The 17575-nt window shown below is 38.9% G+C and overlaps 1 protein-coding gene across 2 annotated transcripts in view; it reads left to right on the forward strand.

The window, feature by feature from the left end:
* The window catches only part of TSPAN11 (tetraspanin 11), a 159896-nt gene that overhangs the window by 117197 nt on the left and 25124 nt on the right, over positions 1 to 17575 (forward strand). The window contains exons 2-4 of one of the 2 annotated variants that reach the window (XM_072654005.1): positions 9881 to 10235; positions 12584 to 12658; positions 15416 to 15520. In XM_072654005.1, coding sequence (XP_072510106.1) covers positions 9984 to 10235; positions 12584 to 12658; positions 15416 to 15520 — 432 coding nt within the window. In that variant the 5' untranslated portion in view covers positions 9881 to 9983. The remainder of the gene's footprint in view (positions 1 to 9880; positions 10236 to 12583; positions 12659 to 15415; positions 15521 to 17575) is intronic. The other variant, XM_072654004.1, reaches the window with a different exon arrangement.

The raw sequence follows: 17575 nt of genomic DNA on the forward strand, positions 1-17575 counted from the left end.
GACAGAGATAAACATTTCATTTGATTCCCAGATTCAGCCCCTCCCAAAACTGGAAACCCTGCTAGAACTGAAATCTGTCTTTGTCGTTCTCATCTTAGTCTGGCACAAAGTAAGTGCTATATAAATGCTAGCTATTATTATCTCTCAGTCTAGAAAGGAGAGAAAACCCTGAGATGGGGTTGTTGTTTCCTGGTTGGGAATTGGGTTAAAAGGTTCCTTTCACTTGTGAAGTCTGCAGTGCCCTGTCTCTCATTTCTTTAAGGATGGCCAGAGCCTCAGTTTTGCTCCGGGTCCAAAATATAGGTCAGCTTCAGTCTGGCCCTATAATCTTTCTAGCTAAAGGTAATAGGCTATAGGCTGTCCTGGCATTCCTAAATCTAGCATCCTTTGAGGCCATAGAATTATTATTGGTTTTTCAAGAACACACACATTCCCCTGCCCAACTTCTTGCAGCTGAGGTGGCCATGGAATGGGGAGATAGGGTGGTTACAATTAGTAACGTAGTAATGGCCTCTATAAGTACCCTAGGTATTCAAATGAGGCAGGAGAAGACATGGAATCTGGAGTGTTTAAGGAAAGTATCATGAAAAAGTTGGAACATGAGTTGAGCTTTGAGGGAAAATTAAGACCTTTTCAAAATAAGAATGCTATTTACTCAAGAGAAGTTGTACTTCAAAGAGAGGAGATTAAGGCCAATAGCCTTAATCAAGGACTGGAGCCAAAAGAAGGGTGGATACCTATCTCTAGGAGATCATAAGATCTGTGTGCACAGCAACATAATTTAAAACTTTGTAGTCCAATCTTTGTAAGAGAAGTGAAATAAAAATTTAAATAAAGGTGAGAGGAAGGGCATTTGTGATGAGAGATTTCTTCCTTCTTAACTACTAAGTAATGTTCCACCTCCTCTGCCTGGGACCATCCTACATTTCTATATGTTCAGAAGTGTTCTGGTTCATCCCAAGTGCATGGTAGGGATTTGGTAAGATTGAGTCAAAGAGGTAGATGGCAAAATAAATGAATATATGAATGAATGAATATATTGTTAGATAACAGCAACAATATATGGCGACCCTTAAGATGACGCACAATGCTTGAATGAGCACATCTCTCCAGGTCCCCCTAGGGACCCTCCATGTCCACAGGGACAGCCTACATTCCCCAGAGGAATGAGGAATCTACCAGGTCCTAAGAACTATGACCCCTTTTCACATTGACTTTTTGGGGGTTTCACAGGTCACAAAAGGTTAACCTTTGTCCGTTTAGCCAATGGATGTCAGTTGGGAAGGATTCAAGCTGACTTTTGGTCAATATGGTTACCAGAACAGGAAACAGGACAACCCTAATAATCTTACATAAAAATCCTGAAGTTCATACCAGATAGAACAATGTACAAGAAATCCAATGAAAAACTCCAGCAAATGATTTCTTCTACTATAGAACTGCACAAAAAAATCATCCAGAAACCCAAGGCAATGGGAAAGGAGGTCTGCCAGCAAAACCAGCCCTTGTACAAGGTAGCCTCCTAGTGCTATCAGAGATGGACCTAGGACATCCATGGCAGGAAAGGTTCTGTTTCTGGAGGCAACAAGAGTGGAGAACTCCCCTGAGAAAGTTCCTGGGTAGCAACTTTGTAAGCTTCAGGAAGCAGAAACAGAAATTGGACAGTGACCAGTGTGATGCTATAGCACTCCAACAGAGAAGCCCAGGTGTTCTGAAGTCCCTGACACTCTGTCCTGATATGCCAAAGAAGGCCCTGAAGATCTAGCATGCAGAACCTAAACGATCCAGTGGGACACCTTATACCATATTCAACAATAAATTCCAAATGGATCAATATCCTTAATATCAAAGTTCATAGCACAAAAAAATTAGATAAAAATTGGTCATATACCTCTCACAGATACGGGTAGGAGATGTATTCTTAACCAAAAGATAGAGGCAATTACAAAAGATGAAATAGATAATTTGATTACATGAAACTAAAAAGCTTCTGTTCAAACAAAATTAATTCACCTAAGAAAGGAAGCACTTAAATGGAAAATAATCTTTGCACCAAATTTCTCAGATATTCAATAAAAGATATTTCCATTTGTTTTCTAATGAATAGGAAAGTCTTACGTATATTTTGAAACTTCTGAAATTTTTCTCTAATCTTTAAAATTATTTTGTTTTATAATTCTGTCGTTGGCAAACAGCATGTCCTATTTTCTTATACATAGCATTTAAAATTATTTTCATTTTTAAAAACAGGTCTGGTATTGAAGATATATAGAAAGCTAACAGCCCCAATTCAAGAACTAAAATTGGAGAGATAAATAAATCATGGAAAATACTGACCAGTACCAAAATTTTTTATGAATCTTGATATCCCCCCCAAAAATAAGCAAGTAACGCTTAACAACCACAAAGGGTAACTCAAAGGGGGAAAATAGATTTTCCATTTTCCATCAACACCTACCAGAAATGCAGCAAGAGATAAATGTGATAGAAGCTCTGGAGGAAGGAAATGAAAAGAGAATAATTAACTTGGAAGAGAAATTAGTAACCCTTACCGAAGACTTCCTGAAAATTAGAATAGATAAAAAAAATTAATTATTCTATGAGACATTAAGAAAAATGAGAACAAAATCAAAGGATCAAAAAAAGTCCATGTATCAGATATGAAAACACAACTGACCTGGGAAAAAAGTCAAAGAGAGCTAGTTTAAGAATCCTGGGGGGCAGGGATGCCTAGAAATTATAAATGATAACGACTTAGATCTATTAGAATGAGAAAGTAAAGATGGAAAGAATCTATTAATCATCTCCTGAAATGAATCCCTAAAGGAAAAGTTCCAGCAATGTCATAGCCAAGATCCACATCAAATCTCCTATCAAAAAAAATAAATAAAAACTTAACTGATTAGGTTATGTTTAAATAAAGCATCCAGAAAGACGCACTTCAGTTATTAAGGCAATACAATGAGGATCACACAAGACCTAACAACTTCTCTAGTGAAGGAGAGGTGGTGTTGGAATATAATATTCCCTCCCCCCCAAAAAAAGCAAAAGAAGCTTACAACAAACATAACTTATCTCTAAAACACTACAGGGCACTGGAGGGGGAGTCTTTAATGGAATGGAGAACTTTTAAACATTTCTGATGAAAGAATGAGAGCTAAGAAGGAATTTTGAAATACAAACTTTAAAACACAGAGAAACCTATAAAGGTAAATTTATCTGAACAATGGGAAGGGGCTGTACAATCATGTGGCCCTAACATTTTAGTGGTTGAAGAAGAAACAAGCATCTTTCAGAACTTTAGTGTCTTGAAAGGGAATTAAATAAGAAAAAGAGATGGGGTGGGGGGAGAACTGGTTCTATTCCAGTGGTCTAAAAGGAAGAAAGCAAAGGGGGATGGTAAAAGGATGGAATATGCTCATGTAGGAAGAAGAAGGGGTGGATTTTGCCATTTCTTATAACTGAAGTGTGAAAAGAATAATATATAAACATGGAGAAAGGGGTAGAGAATTGGGTATCAGATGAACCTCTCAGTTCAACCCTCTGGTTGGAAACATACACACTCATAGTTTGGTGTAAAAGTATATCAAACTGAACAGGAAAACAAGCAAAAAGGTGTGTCGGTTGGAAGAGAGGATGTTTAAGGAGGATAATACTGGCAAGGTAAAGTCACAAGCAAAATAAACTTCCTAATTCTAAGGGAGAAAGGAGATGGGGGGAAGGGAAAAAAAGCCAAGAACTAGAATCTGTGGAGAGTACTTGGATTGCCTGAAATCATTAAGCAAGAAATTGTGGCATATGAATAAAATGGACCATTATTGCCTTGTAAGAAATTATGAGATTGTTTCAGAGAATCCTGCATAGTATGAACTAAAGAATGTAAAGTGAGCACAGCCAAGAGAATCATTTCTAAAAGGAGAATAGGAACTGCTTTTTACCTTTCTCTGTATCTCTGTATGAGCCTAGCACATAGTAGGCATATTAATCGACTGACTGCCAGCAGCATTGTTAAAGAGAAACATCTTTAGACAGCTTAGGAACTTTAGTCAATGCAGTGATAAACCCTGTCTCCAGAGGACCAGTGATGAAAAATGTTTCCCATTTCAAACAAAAAGGTTTTGGATATAAGGTGCAGAGACACACAGTTGTGGATGTGGACAGTGTGTGGATTCATTTGGCTTAACGATGCTTATTTTTATGAGATTCTTATTTTCTTTCTCTCAGTTTTTAATTGGAAAGGGAGAGTTGGGAGGGAGGAGGGAGTCAGCAATAATGATGCCAAAGAAGGGGAGGAGCCATTGTAACTTTTTTTAATACAGAGAACAGAAGAGGAAAGCAGAAACAAGCAGGACAGTTTTGAAAGTAATGTGTAGAATTTATTATATACTTTAAAAACAAAAGAAAGCAGTATGGAACGGAAATTAATGAGTTCCTATAGAATGCTCTTTCTTGTATCCTTCTACGTATATGGAAATACTCTTCCTTTTTAATTTGTGTGTTTAAGTTCAGAAGGAAAAAAAATAAAAGCCTAGAGGAAAAGATCTAAAGGTTATAGCCGCTAATTTGGAGCTTGAGAGAGCTCTAAGTCTAAAGCACAATATCCTATCAGAGGGCTATCTATAGCCTCACTTCGGGTCATGTTGCCATGATTAGGGAATGTCATGTAGCTTAAATTACTAACTATGCCATATGGTCTAGTCAGCCCCTCAGGGCCCAAAGCCTGAGGAAAACATGCCCAGTAGCCTTATCACAAATTACTTCGCTCCATGGATTCTGTGCTCCAGCCAAACTTCACTACTGTGCCCCTGAAATGGAACATGTAATGAATTTGGAGCCACGGGGCACGGAATCAAATCCTGTCCCTGCTACTTCCTGCATGTGTCACCTTGTGAAAGTCACCTCACGCTCTCCATTCCTCTGTTTCTTAATCTGTGAAATGAGATTGGTCTTCTAAGGTCTCTTCTACCTCTCCATTGGTGATCTTTCTCCTATCTCCATCCCTTTGCCTATTCCTAGGATGCCCTTCTCTTTCGCTTAGCCTTTAAAAAAACAACTCACTTCCCACCCCTACAGAGCCTTCCCTTAGTTAGCAATGACTTTCCCCCTCAGACTTCTCATAGCGTCTTAATTTGCATCTATGTACTATGCTTTGGCCTGATTTATGATTTTTATCTGCACGGAAGCTCTCACTGAAGAAATTACTAAGATCAGTAGGGTGAATGACTTGTTCAGAGTCATGTCAGAGGCAGGGCTTCAATCCAGGTCTTCCTGACTCTGAGACTTACTCTATCCTCTATGCCAAGCTGCCTTTCTATGCTCTTACCATGTGATGTTGTCAATTATAACTCTCTGTGTTAGCATCTAGAGGCATCTATGTGGCTTCTTAGATAGATGGCTGAAACTGAAGTCAGGAAGACCTAAATTCAATTCTGGCCTTAGACACACTTAATCTCTGTTTGTCTTAATTCCCTGGAGAAGGAAATGGCAAACCACTCTACTAATCTTTGCAAAAGAAAACCCCATCGATAACATTGGTCACAAACAGTTAGACACACTGAACAATGTTAACATTTTAACACCTCCCCCATTAGTCTATAAACTCTGTGAGACTAGAGATTATTTCTCATGTAAGCTTTGTATCTCTCCTAGCAGAGTATAGGTACTGCAAAGCTTTCTATGTAATAAATAAATGTTTGTTGTTGTTGGGATCAGATTGTGGAGGTCTTGAAAACCTAGCTATGAAATTTGGACTCTCTCATAAATAATGGGAAGTTGTTGGAGAATTTTGACAAGGCAATAACTTGATCAGAGCTGAAAGAAGTTGTGTGACAAGTGTATACATGATTGGAGTAAGAAACGAGGACACAGGGCAGCAGCTAGCTTTCTTTAATATTTGTGAGAGCCCAGAACCTTTTTACGGCATTTGGTATCTTGAATTTGATAACATACTTCATTCCTATTGAGGTGGATTTGTGATAGTGGATTTGACTCTGAACCTCAACCAGTCCTTCAGGCCAGTGTTGGGCATTCTCCTTGAGGAGGAGATCCTAGGTGGAGATATATCTGTGCAGTACCTCCTGGAACCCTGGAAGTCATTTCCTTGTACCGATAACACAGGGAGAGCACTACAGTTGGAGAGGAAGCATTTCCCATCCATTCTTCCAGCACCGAAAAGTTGTTCTAGCAATAACCCTGGACCTCCCATTCCACATCCTCTCCTCTGCAGGAGCAGCCAAGCCCCTAAACCCCAGGCCTGGCTGTCTTGAGCCTGCAACTACCTTCCAGGAAATAACACACCCAGTTATTACTTCTTAAACAGCTGGTTCTGTTTTGTTTTGGTTTTGTTTGCTTTTTAATCACTAGACCTTGCTCTGCCTGTTTTTATGATCTCCTTGATGTTCAAGCAGAGTAGAGACTTGAAGCTAGGATTCTCTTCCCCAGCTGCAAGATGTCATGGCTGAATTTGGGCTCCTTCTACACTTTTTTTTAAGATACTTCACATTGTGTTATGACCACATCATTCTGAATGTAAGCTGACCTTCCCACTCCCACTTTCCTCCTCCTCTCTCCATCTGGAAGCCTCGGGTTTTCAGCCTGTGCCTCCAAGGCAAGTTTGTGAGTTGATGGTGCTCATGGTCTAGGCTGTCTGTGGATGAGGAAGAAGGCACGGAAGAACATTATGCCTTGTGGCAGAATCAGTCCAGCTAGTGTAACTCTAAAAATCCTCAGAGCACTAATATTCTGGGGTTCGATGACTGAAAAATCCAAAGGATCCAATTCTTGGCTATTCATGAAAATGCCTTAGGTACATCAGAAATAGGAATTTTTGATGCTGTGGCACTCACAGACTCAGACGTAGAATTGTAGAGGTGACTGGACCTTACCAGATGTTTCTAGGGGTGCTACTGTAACAAAAGTGCATGGTTGCTCTGGAAGCCTTGTTTTTACATTCATCACTACAAACCAAATATTTTCCTCTAGGCATTCCAAGTAAAGGGAGTATATTAGTATAGGATCAGCTTTAGCTCAGATAAATTTTTGATTTCAGATTTGTTCTTGCTCACTAGTTTTTGAAAGCAAATACCACGTTGGTATGGATAGAGACTAAATTGATTCCCATATTTAGCTTCTACAGAAACTCGGGGTGGTTTACTATCAAATTCTCATTAAGAGAATGATAACAAAGTTATAAAGATGAAAAGAGCACTGGAAATAAAAGTGAACTAAAGAGATTTATTTAAATCAAAAATGCTTAACATAAATTTCACAATTATAATATGAGTATTATATAATTATTATATATAATACATAAATACATAATATATGACATATATAATATGTTATATGTTTATGAGTCACTCTGTTGTAGTGGATAGAGAGCTGGCTTCAAGGTCAAGACCACTCAGGTTCAAGTCCTTGTTTTTGTTTGTCCTTCATTCTCAAAGAAGACCAAAATGGCATCAGGAAGGTGATGTCTAGATTGTAAGAGAATTGGATTTAAGTGAGGCAGGGCTGTGCAAAGTCATTAGCCACATTCTCTCCTCCAGAGTCATTGGAATCCAGTGGCAAGACATAGTCAAGATGACAGGCGATCATGCAGTAGGGGACCTTGGACTTTTTAACCTAAGGTCTTTTCCAACTCTGTGTGTCAGAGACAACACACATTCAGTGATTAAGGGTAGGCAAGAACTGAGGCAAAAAATGTCCTACTTTGCCTTCACAAAAGGAACAGTCTAGGAGGGGAAGACCCTCAAGGGTTTCTGGTCAGAAAAGAAAACAATTGCTATTTACATTCACCTTGAGCTATCAAAAGTGAAAGGATGAGCAAGGTTCAAACCCTACTTCTGACATGTTGTTCAATAGTGTCCAACTCTTTGTGACCCCATTTGGAATTTTCTTGGCAAAAATACTGAAATGTTTCCATTGCCTTTTCCAGCTCATTTCATAGATAAGGAAACTGAGTTAAACAATGTTAAGTGACTTGCCCAGGTTTTACAGCTAGTGTCTGAGGTCAGATTTCAACTCAGAAAAATGAGTCTTCCAGACTCCAGGCCCAGCACTGTGCCACCTACCTGCCCAACCTGAGTATGAGCTTGGGCAAATCACTCTCAGTGTGCCTAGGAAACTCTTTAAGACTGTTTAGTTTCAGAGAAGATGCTGATGGGCATGGGCAGAGAAAGTCCTTCCATGATAGTTCTTTATATTGTTAAAAAAAAAAAAAACAAATCTGATTTAAAAAATCTAATAATAACTCTATATATCTTTATATCTATATACATACACAGTTTCAGAAAAACTTGAGAACACTTACATGAACTGATGCAAAGTGAAGCAAGCAGAACTGGGAAAAATAGATTTCAGTAATATTGTAAAAATAATCAACTCTGAAAGACTGAGTAACTCTGGCCAACACAATAACCCACCAAAATTCCAAAGGACTTATCATAAAAAATGCTATCCACCTCCAGATAGGGAATGATATACTCAGAGTACAGACTTAGGAGCATTTTTTTCTTTGTCTTTTTTTTTTTTTTGAGGGGGGAGAGGGAACATGACAAATGCAGAAATTTGTTTTGAGTTACTTCATATTTGTAATGGATTTTATGTTTCTTGCTTTTTCAATGAGTAGGGGAATAAATGTGTGAGAGGGAATTAGGAACTGAAAAATAAAATAAGACTGAATTTTTTAAAAAATCAAAGAAATCTCATATTACAGATATAGTCTCTATTGCAGGGCATTGTATATTTGGACAACAGTTAAATATAGTTGTGGCTTAAACTGGTTCATTAGGCATTTTTAAAAACTATAACTGGATTGCAATTCATGAAGATAATTAATATTGGGGATTAGTTCAAAAAAAAAAGGACTCTTAGAAGCCAATTATTCCAAATCATTGTAAGCATGATTCCCATCTGCAATATATCCAGCAAGTAGTCATCCATCCTTTACTTAAAGACACCGAGTTATAAAGGGTCTTAGCATCACTGAACCACTTCTTTGGCCATCCCAGGCACCAGAATCAAACAACTGTAATATATAAACAGAATCAATAAATATAAATTGATTGGAATGAAGAAAAGCTTGTCCCCTAGATCCCTGAAGCTTTTTAAAACCCAAGGAACTAGTGATTCAGTGCCTAGTCACCACCTCACTCCCACCCCTCAAAATCACTACTGTATAAACAACATATGAGTCACTTTCTACATTTTCCCTTTCAGAATCACCCTCAGCTACTTCATCTGGGAGTCCAGTGACTGCAAAACCTTTGTCACAGCCCAGTGAAGTGATGTTTATCATTAGTGGCACTCCTAGAAAAGCACTCAAGTTGTCCTCATCCTCTTTCTAGGAGCCAGGCACTGACTTTTCTCCCAAGGTATTTTTGTCCATCAAAACTTGTTAAGTGGAAGGAGGAAGGACTTTGAGGAAAGGAATATCCTTTGGCATTTTATTTTATCTTTTTGAGATCTCCTCCCAACTTCTGACAACTCAGCTCAGGTCTGACAGCCTGCGTGATTCCTCAGAACATGCCTTTAAGGAGCTGACATGTACTAATTTAGCCTTCCACTAAATCAAGATATAAACTCCTCTTTTTTTATCTTTCCCACTATACCTCCCCCACCCCCACTCTCTTCAACTTCAACTAGAGCTGATATTTTTCCCAGGAACCAGCATGGGGCTGGTCCATTAATACACAGTTCACAGATCTAAGAGAAACTGGGTTTGGGATTGGAATCTAACTTTGGGCCAAGGATCAGTGGAAAGGGAAGGACTCTGAAGATATCCAAAGACTTCACCCTCCTCATGGCCAACATCCTACATTTGATGTAGACAACCTTTCTCCTTTGTAGACTCTAATGGCACATTCCTCCTGTTTTGTAGGACTCACAGGTGTGCTACTATCGTGAAGCCTGAAAATCAACAAGTTAATGAGGCAAAACATTCTAATCACTGTTGTTAGAGTACCATGTAGCCAACCCAGCAGATGTCAAATTATATCCACCTCCAGAGACTGAACAAGAGCCAACTGCAAAATGAGAGAAGAAATTGGGAAGGTTTCGGAAGAGGGGAAGCTAAGCTCTTCAGAACTTCTCTTGGAGTCAGTGGAACCAATCAGTCAATCAACAAACATTTATTAATTGCTTACTCTGTGACTGGCACTAAGTTAGGCTCTGGTGGTATAAAGACAAAAAAAAACACAGTCCCTGTCTTCAAGAAGCTTATATTCTACATGCTGGTAGATACAATCTTTCTTTTTTTTTTTTTTTTAGTGATTTCATATTTGTAATGGTTTGTATATCTTGCCTTCTCAATGAGTATGGGTATGGGACCTAGAGAGATAAGTAAATAAGGCTATAATTACAAAATAGAATAGATAATGATGGAGGGACAGATGAGCAACTAGGGGAAATCAGAAAAAGACTTCTTTAAAGGAGTGGTTTTTGAAGTGATTCTGGAAGACTTCTTTAAAGGAGTGGTTTTTGAAGTGATTCTGGAACACAGTTAGCGGTTCCAAGAACTGGAGGTAAAGAGGGATTGCATTCAAGGTAGGAGACAACCTGTGAAGTGGCATAGAAATAAGAGGGACAGTTGGGGAAGAATAAGTAGCCAGTTTGTCTGGAATATAGAGCATGGGAATAATGTGTAAACAACATGAAAAGATTTTATGAAGTACTGTAAAAGCCAAGGAATTTTGTACTTTATCCTAAGGAAATGGAAGAAACTCTGAAGCATCTAGAGGCAAGATACTGACATGGTCAGACCTGAGCCTTTGGAATATTAGTTTGGTAGCTATGGTGCAGATGGATTGGAGTGAATAGAATTTGGTTGAAGAGACACCAGTTAGGAAGTTATCATGATAATCTGGGTAAGAGGTGGCAAGGGACTGACCTAGGATGGTTGTAGTCCAAATGTAGAAACAGGGCTACAGATATTCTGATGGTAGAAACAACAAGACCTGGCAATTGGTTGACTTTGGGAAGATATGTGAGAGTGAAGAGTTGAGGATGATTTCTAGGTTGTGAAACTAGGTGACTAGAATGATAATGGTGCCCATAACAAAAATAGGGAGATTAGGAGAAGAGCAAATTTATGGGGAAAGGTATTCAATTGCATTTAGGACATGAATTTGAGATGCCTATGGGATATCCAATTCAAGATATCCAGAAGGCAGTTCGGATTATGGTAGTAAAAGCTCAGGAGACTGATTAAAGCTGGATATGTCATTATGAGAGTTATCTGCATAAAGATGACAGTTGAATCCATAGAAGCTGTTGAGATCACTAAGAAAGAAGTTGTCAAGAGAAGAAGACAGGAATAGTCCCCTTTTTCAGAGAGAAACAACTGGGTCAAGCAGAATTCTCCCCTAATCTCAAAACCAGAGCCTTGAGGTGACTTCCTAACTTATTAGAATGATATGAATGGAAGCAGTTGGCACAGGGACACTTTTGCTTTGACTAGAGTGGCCTCCATAGAACAGGCCCATTACTAGTCCACTAGGCTAATTCTAGGGGTAGGAGGACAAAACTTCTCCTTCCTATAAAAGTATAGCACATACTATACATGACCCATCTACATTGTAAAATTCTTGAGAAAACATTGTATCCATAGTGCCTAGCACAGTGTTAGGCAAAGGATATTATTACATTATAGTTGAAAGAGATTTCAAAGATCATTTAGTTACATGAATCATGAATATAATAATAATAGCAGCTAGCATTTATATAGACCTTTAAGGTTTGCAAGTGTATTTGATCTCTACAACAACCTTGTGAGGTAGGTGCTATTATTTCCCTTTTACAGATTGGGAAACTGAGGCTGAAACCAGTTAAGTGACAGAATTAATACTGCCTGAGGCAGATTATGAACTCAAGTCCTACTGATTCCAGGCAACTCTGTGGCACACTGAGCTTAGACTCAGGAAAACTCATCTTCATGAGTTCAAATTTAACCTCAGACACTTACTAATTGTGCGACCCTGGACAAATCATTTAATCCTGTTTGCCTCAGTTTCCTCATCTGTAAAATGAGCTGGAGAAAGAAATGGCAAACCATTCCAGTATCTTCGCCAAGAAAACCCAAATGGGGTCACAAAGAGACAGACATGACTGAAACAACTTAACAAACAGCAACCTCCTGATTCCAAGTCAACAACTAGCTAGGTGTTGACTTGCAATCAGGAGAACTTGAGTACAAATAGCTGCCCTCTCTCACATGCAACGTTCCCAACTTGAGGAATTTTGCTTGAACACCTTTAGTACCAGGGAGCTCACTATTTTAGGTGGTAGCTCATTCCATTTTTGGAAAACTCCAATGGTTAGGAATAGCTACCTTACACCAAGTCAAAATCAGCCTCTTGATGATTTCCAGCCTTGGGTGCTACTCCTGCCCTCTAAGGTCAACAGACTAAATCTACTCCCTTCTCTATAGAATAGCCCTTTCAGGATTGGAACCATCTGTTTCACATCCCCTTCCCATAAGGTCAATGCTGATGGTGTAAGCAGTCGGTTACCTTATTAGTCTAGTTTCCAACACCCTCAGCTTCTACAGTCCAACTCAAATGATTGTATTCTCTCTTTGTTCTAGTATTTCTGCCTGTTGCTTGTCATCTTCCTCATTGAGCTGGTAGCTGGAGTTCTTGCCCATCTTTACTACCAAAAGGTGAGTAGACCAGCTAGCTTTCTGCCTCCACCATCTTCCTCCAAGGTCTTATCTTTATGTGTTCCTGTGAGTAGGCAGGGAGAGGGAATAAATTGGGGCAGAGAGAAGATAGAGAGACAGAGAGATTGCTATTTCCCCAAGGGTCCCTGTGCCTCTGACTTTTACTTGGCTACTTCATTCTAACAAATATTCTTCTTTTTTTTCATTTTTAATAGTATTTTTCCAATTACATATAAAGAAAATTTTTAACATTTTTACAAAATTTTGAGTTCCAAATTTTGCTCCCTCCCTCTTTTTCTCCTCTCCCCTCTTCCTAAAATAGTAAGCAATTTGATATAGGTTATATTTGTGCAATTCTGTAAAAACATGTTTTCTTATTAGTCATGTTGTAAAAGAAGAAACAGACCAAAAGGAAAAAATACACAAAATAATGAAGAAAATGAAAAAAAGTATGCTTCCATCTTCATTCAGAGCCCATCAGTTCTTCCTTTAGATGTGGATAGAATTTTACATCATGAATCGTTTGGAATTCTTGTCTTGGATCATTGTATTCCTAGCAAAGATTCTTAAAAAGAATTCAGTCAGCAATCATTTGTTAAGTGTCTATGGTGTACCAAGCCTTGCCCTAAAATACAAAGATAAAAAAGAAACATTTCCTTTCCTCAAGAAGCTCATATTCTAGCAGGGGAAACAACACATACACACACAAGTGTATATACAAAGAAGATTATATAAACCAAATAAAGGCAAGTTAATGTAAGGGGATGCCCCAGTATCTGGAGGGATCAGGAAAGGCCTCATGTAGAAGGTGGGGCTTGATCTGACCTTTGCCAAGGACTAGGAATTCTGAGAGCCAGAAATCATAAGGGAGTGCATTCCAGGAATGGGAGACAGCCTATTCAAAGACATGAAGATGGGGCGAAAGAATGTCAAGAAGGCCAGTTTGGCAAGACTGGGTAGTTCATGAGGGGCAGTAATGTATAATAAGTCCAGAGAAGTGGCTGAAGCCAGATTATGATGAATTTTAAATGCCAAAGAGAAGAGTTTGTATTTGATCCTAGAGTTAATTGGAAGGCCTAGAATTTATTGAGTGACAGGGCCAGACTTGCGCTTTAAGAAAATCATTTTTGGCATCTGTGAAGTGGAGGGATTAGAAAGGGGAGATGCTGGATGGAGAGAGACCAACCAAGAGGCTGTTACATTAACCCAGTGAAGAGGTAGGAGGACCAGAACTTGCAGGGTGACTATGTCAGACAGAAAGGTCAGAGTCTCATTCTGGAATAATTGTGGGGCAGTGCTTCCCTAAAACCAGAGGATGAGTTTATTGCCCTTTCAGCCCTAGGGTCAATAATTTAGTCAATGATTTAAGAACCTAATTAATCAGTCAATATTTAATGAGTACCTTCTGTGTGCAAGGAACTATGGCTGATGTGGCAAGGAATTCAACATCAACACCAAGTCTCTCACCCTCTAACTAACCCTGAATTTAGTGACAGGAAAGCTGGGTTTGAATCCCAGATTTGCCACTTACCTGAGAAGGTCACTTCATCTCTCTGTGCCTCAGTTTCCTGACCAATGATATGGAAGAGCCATAGATGATTTCTAAGGGTTTTCTCAGCTCTGAAAATTCATCTATAAGTCTCATAAGAAATTAAATCTTTGAAGACAATGACAAAGAAGAAGGAGGAGGAAGAGACAAAGAAGAAAAAGGAGAAGACAGATGAGGAGGAGAAGGAGAAGAAGAAGGAGAAGGAGAAAGATAAGAAAGAAGAAGGAGATGAAGAAGAGGAAAAAGAAAGAAAGAAAGAAAGAAAGAAAGAAAGAAAGAAAGAAAGAAAGAAAGAAAGAAAGAAAGAAAGAAAGAAAGGAAGGAAGGAAGGAAGGAAGGAAGGAAGGAAGGAAGGAAGGAAGGAAGGAAGGAAGGAAGGAAGGAAGGAAGGAAAGAAAGAAAGAAAGAGAAAAAGAAAGAAAGAAGGAAAGAAAGAAGGAAGGAAGGAAGGAAGGAAGGAAGGAAGGAAGGAAGGAAGGAAGGAAGGAAGGAAGGAAGGAAGGAAGAGAGAAAGAGAAGAAGAAGAAACAGTATCATTTGGAAGCTTCTTTTTGAATCAGCAGGTTGGGTGCCCAGAAGGCAGTTACTTCTCCTTGCACATAGCATGGTAAACAAAACCTTCTCCTAAGACTCTGATTCACCTCACATTCATACCCACAGCACTCATAGGAGTAGGCTTAAACTTTAACCATAATAGTAGTGAGCCCCAGTGTAAGGAATATGGAGGGCAGGTGTAACTCCTGTCACCTGCTTTGAAAGTCCTCCTCTCTGTACAGACACCTCATGAAGAATTTTTGTTGTTGTTGTTCATACTTGGTTCTTAAAGACCAATAACATCTCAAGTGCGATGTCTTGACTTGTGTATGATTTGGACAGAGCTGTGCAGAGATACCAGCCTTGCTCTCTCCCTGAGAGTAGGTAGGTTGAGGCCAGATAGAGATCACTGAAAGCTAGGCTAAGGAGTTGGGGACTGATTCTGTATGAAATTGGGAAAACTGGGGAAACTAAGGCAAAGGGCTACACTCTAACCAACACCAAGGGATACCATGACTGTTGATCAACTCATCGTAAGGTACGGGACCATGAACTTAAGCAGTGGATGGGTGTACATGGCCTGCTATGTTAAGGTTCTTGAAAGCAGGTGGTGCCTGAGTTATACCTTCTCATTCTGTTCCCTCCCCCACCCCACCCCTCTCTCTCTTTCCCAGTTAAGTGATGAGCTGAAACAGCATCTGAACCAGACTCTGACTGAGAACTATGGCCAGCCCAAAGCAAAGGAGATAACATACTCAGTGGACCAACTGCAGCAGGATGTAAGATGCCTCTCCCTTTCTTAGCTCCTAAATCCTATTCCCTGTATTCATTCAGGCTTTAAATCCACCTCTAAATCACCTCCCAGCCTTCCCTGTAAAAAGGAAGCTGACTGTCCCAAAGAGAATTCCATATTCAGGCAAGAATCAAAGACGAGGATAACCCAACCCCAGAAATCTTTTTCTGGGAAACTCCATCTTTTTTTCTTCATTTTTGCCAATCTTGTAACAAAGTGCTCACCTGCAGTAAATTTGCCCATGCTAGTTTGGGGAATATGGCTTGCAGGTAGGAAAAAAACATGTGTGAATTGAACCACAGACAGAACTTACAGTTTGTTGTAAAATAATGAGATGGTTCGTTGAGGGACACATTGTTGAAATATCTTTCCCCAAAAAGTATGTGTATGCCCATTTATGAAAAAAGAAGGGCAAATAGTCAAAGAACAGGAGAAAAGTAGAAAACTTGGAGATTTAATATAGTGGGAGAGTAGAAGGGGCAAGGAGGTGTAAACCTCAGTGATGAAGATCTATAAATCCCCTGCTAAATACAAGCTGTACTCAGCTTCTATTTGGATTGGATCATTGGAAGGAAATGACTAATGGCCAATTAAATACCCATGAACAGCTCAGCAAAAGACTGTTATAAATAAATAAAGTCTTCCTTAGAAGTAGCCAGGAGAAGATCAGACAGTTTATAACAACAGTTCACTACCAGAGAGACCTACAAGAGCTCCCACCAAGATTAATAGGGACCTGAAAACTCAGACTCTCACTTACGGCCAATGTGAAGGATAAAGAGAATTTGTCGTGGCCAAATAGCTGTTACATATGTACCAAGTGGAGATTGGCATTCCTTCTAGAAGAGAAACTAAAAGTGTCATCAGAGGATGGCACCAACTCACAAGTGGGGATTGTGTAAGAGAAGAAGATAGAGATGGGCTAAGGCTATTACTTTTTTTGTACTTCCAGGAGATTCAGAAGCCAGGGATTGTGTCAGAGAGTTGAGCTTTATCCCAGCCAATTCATTCAGAGCTATACTAGCAGCAGCATCCAGACCGCTGAAGAAATAGGACCAAAGAGGGCATGTCTACTCCATCTAAAGTGGGGGGTAGAACCTAGCTCTGGCACAAAGTCTCAATCCAGAAGCTGAGGCAGGAGGGATAAGTAAATAGAAAGTAACTCCAAATACAAGTAAGCACTGTAGAAGAAGAGACATCCAAGAGGTTAATCCAGAAGAAGTAATCCACTAAGTACAAGCAGGGCCTCAGAGAGAATGTGGTATAGCCACAAGGACTCCAAAGCATTCTAGAAAAAACAAAGCAAGAGGGAAAAAAATGTAATTAGAGCCTCTTTGGGGGAAAAAAAGAAATAACTTAAAGCAAAATGTACAATAAAGATTACCGACACTCCATGAAAAATGGAATGTAACAAACATAACTCAATGATTTCATAGGATAGCAAGAAATATTAGAAAAAATCAAGACTAAAATATATGAGATCAACTATCAAAAACAATTGGGAAGTGGGTCAGATAAAAATTTATGAATCTTTGTATTCTCTGAAAATCTTGACAAAAGTACTTAGAAACCATATTTCAAGAAAGTATAAGAGAAAACTACATAGATCTATTATAACTAGAGGACAAAGTGGAAAATAGAAAGAATCCATTTGTCACTTCCAAATTTTTTTCAAATAGAAAACACTAGAAATATTGTCAAAATCTAGAACTTGCAAGAAAAATGCTACAGGCAGTCAAATAAAACCAATTGTAACTACTTTACAGAAGAGAAAATCTTGGAATATGGTACTCCAAAAGGAAAACGCTTACAAACAACAATAACTTATTCCAAAAAAAAAAAAAAACTTTAAAATAATCCTTTATGGTGAAAATGGACTTTTGATAAAATAGAGAATATTCAAGCATTCTAGATGAAAGAGTAGTCTTTGGAATACAACCATAAAATACAAGAGGAACCAAGAAAGAAATACTTTGTAGCAATTAGAAGTGTTTGCATAAAATTCACTACGGAAACAAGTAGGGAGAAGAGAAAGGAGAAA

Source organism: Notamacropus eugenii, chromosome 3 (genome assembly GCF_028372415.1).
Source record: "Notamacropus eugenii isolate mMacEug1 chromosome 3, mMacEug1.pri_v2, whole genome shotgun sequence".
Taxonomy (NCBI): Eukaryota; Metazoa; Chordata; class Mammalia; order Diprotodontia; family Macropodidae; genus Notamacropus; species Notamacropus eugenii.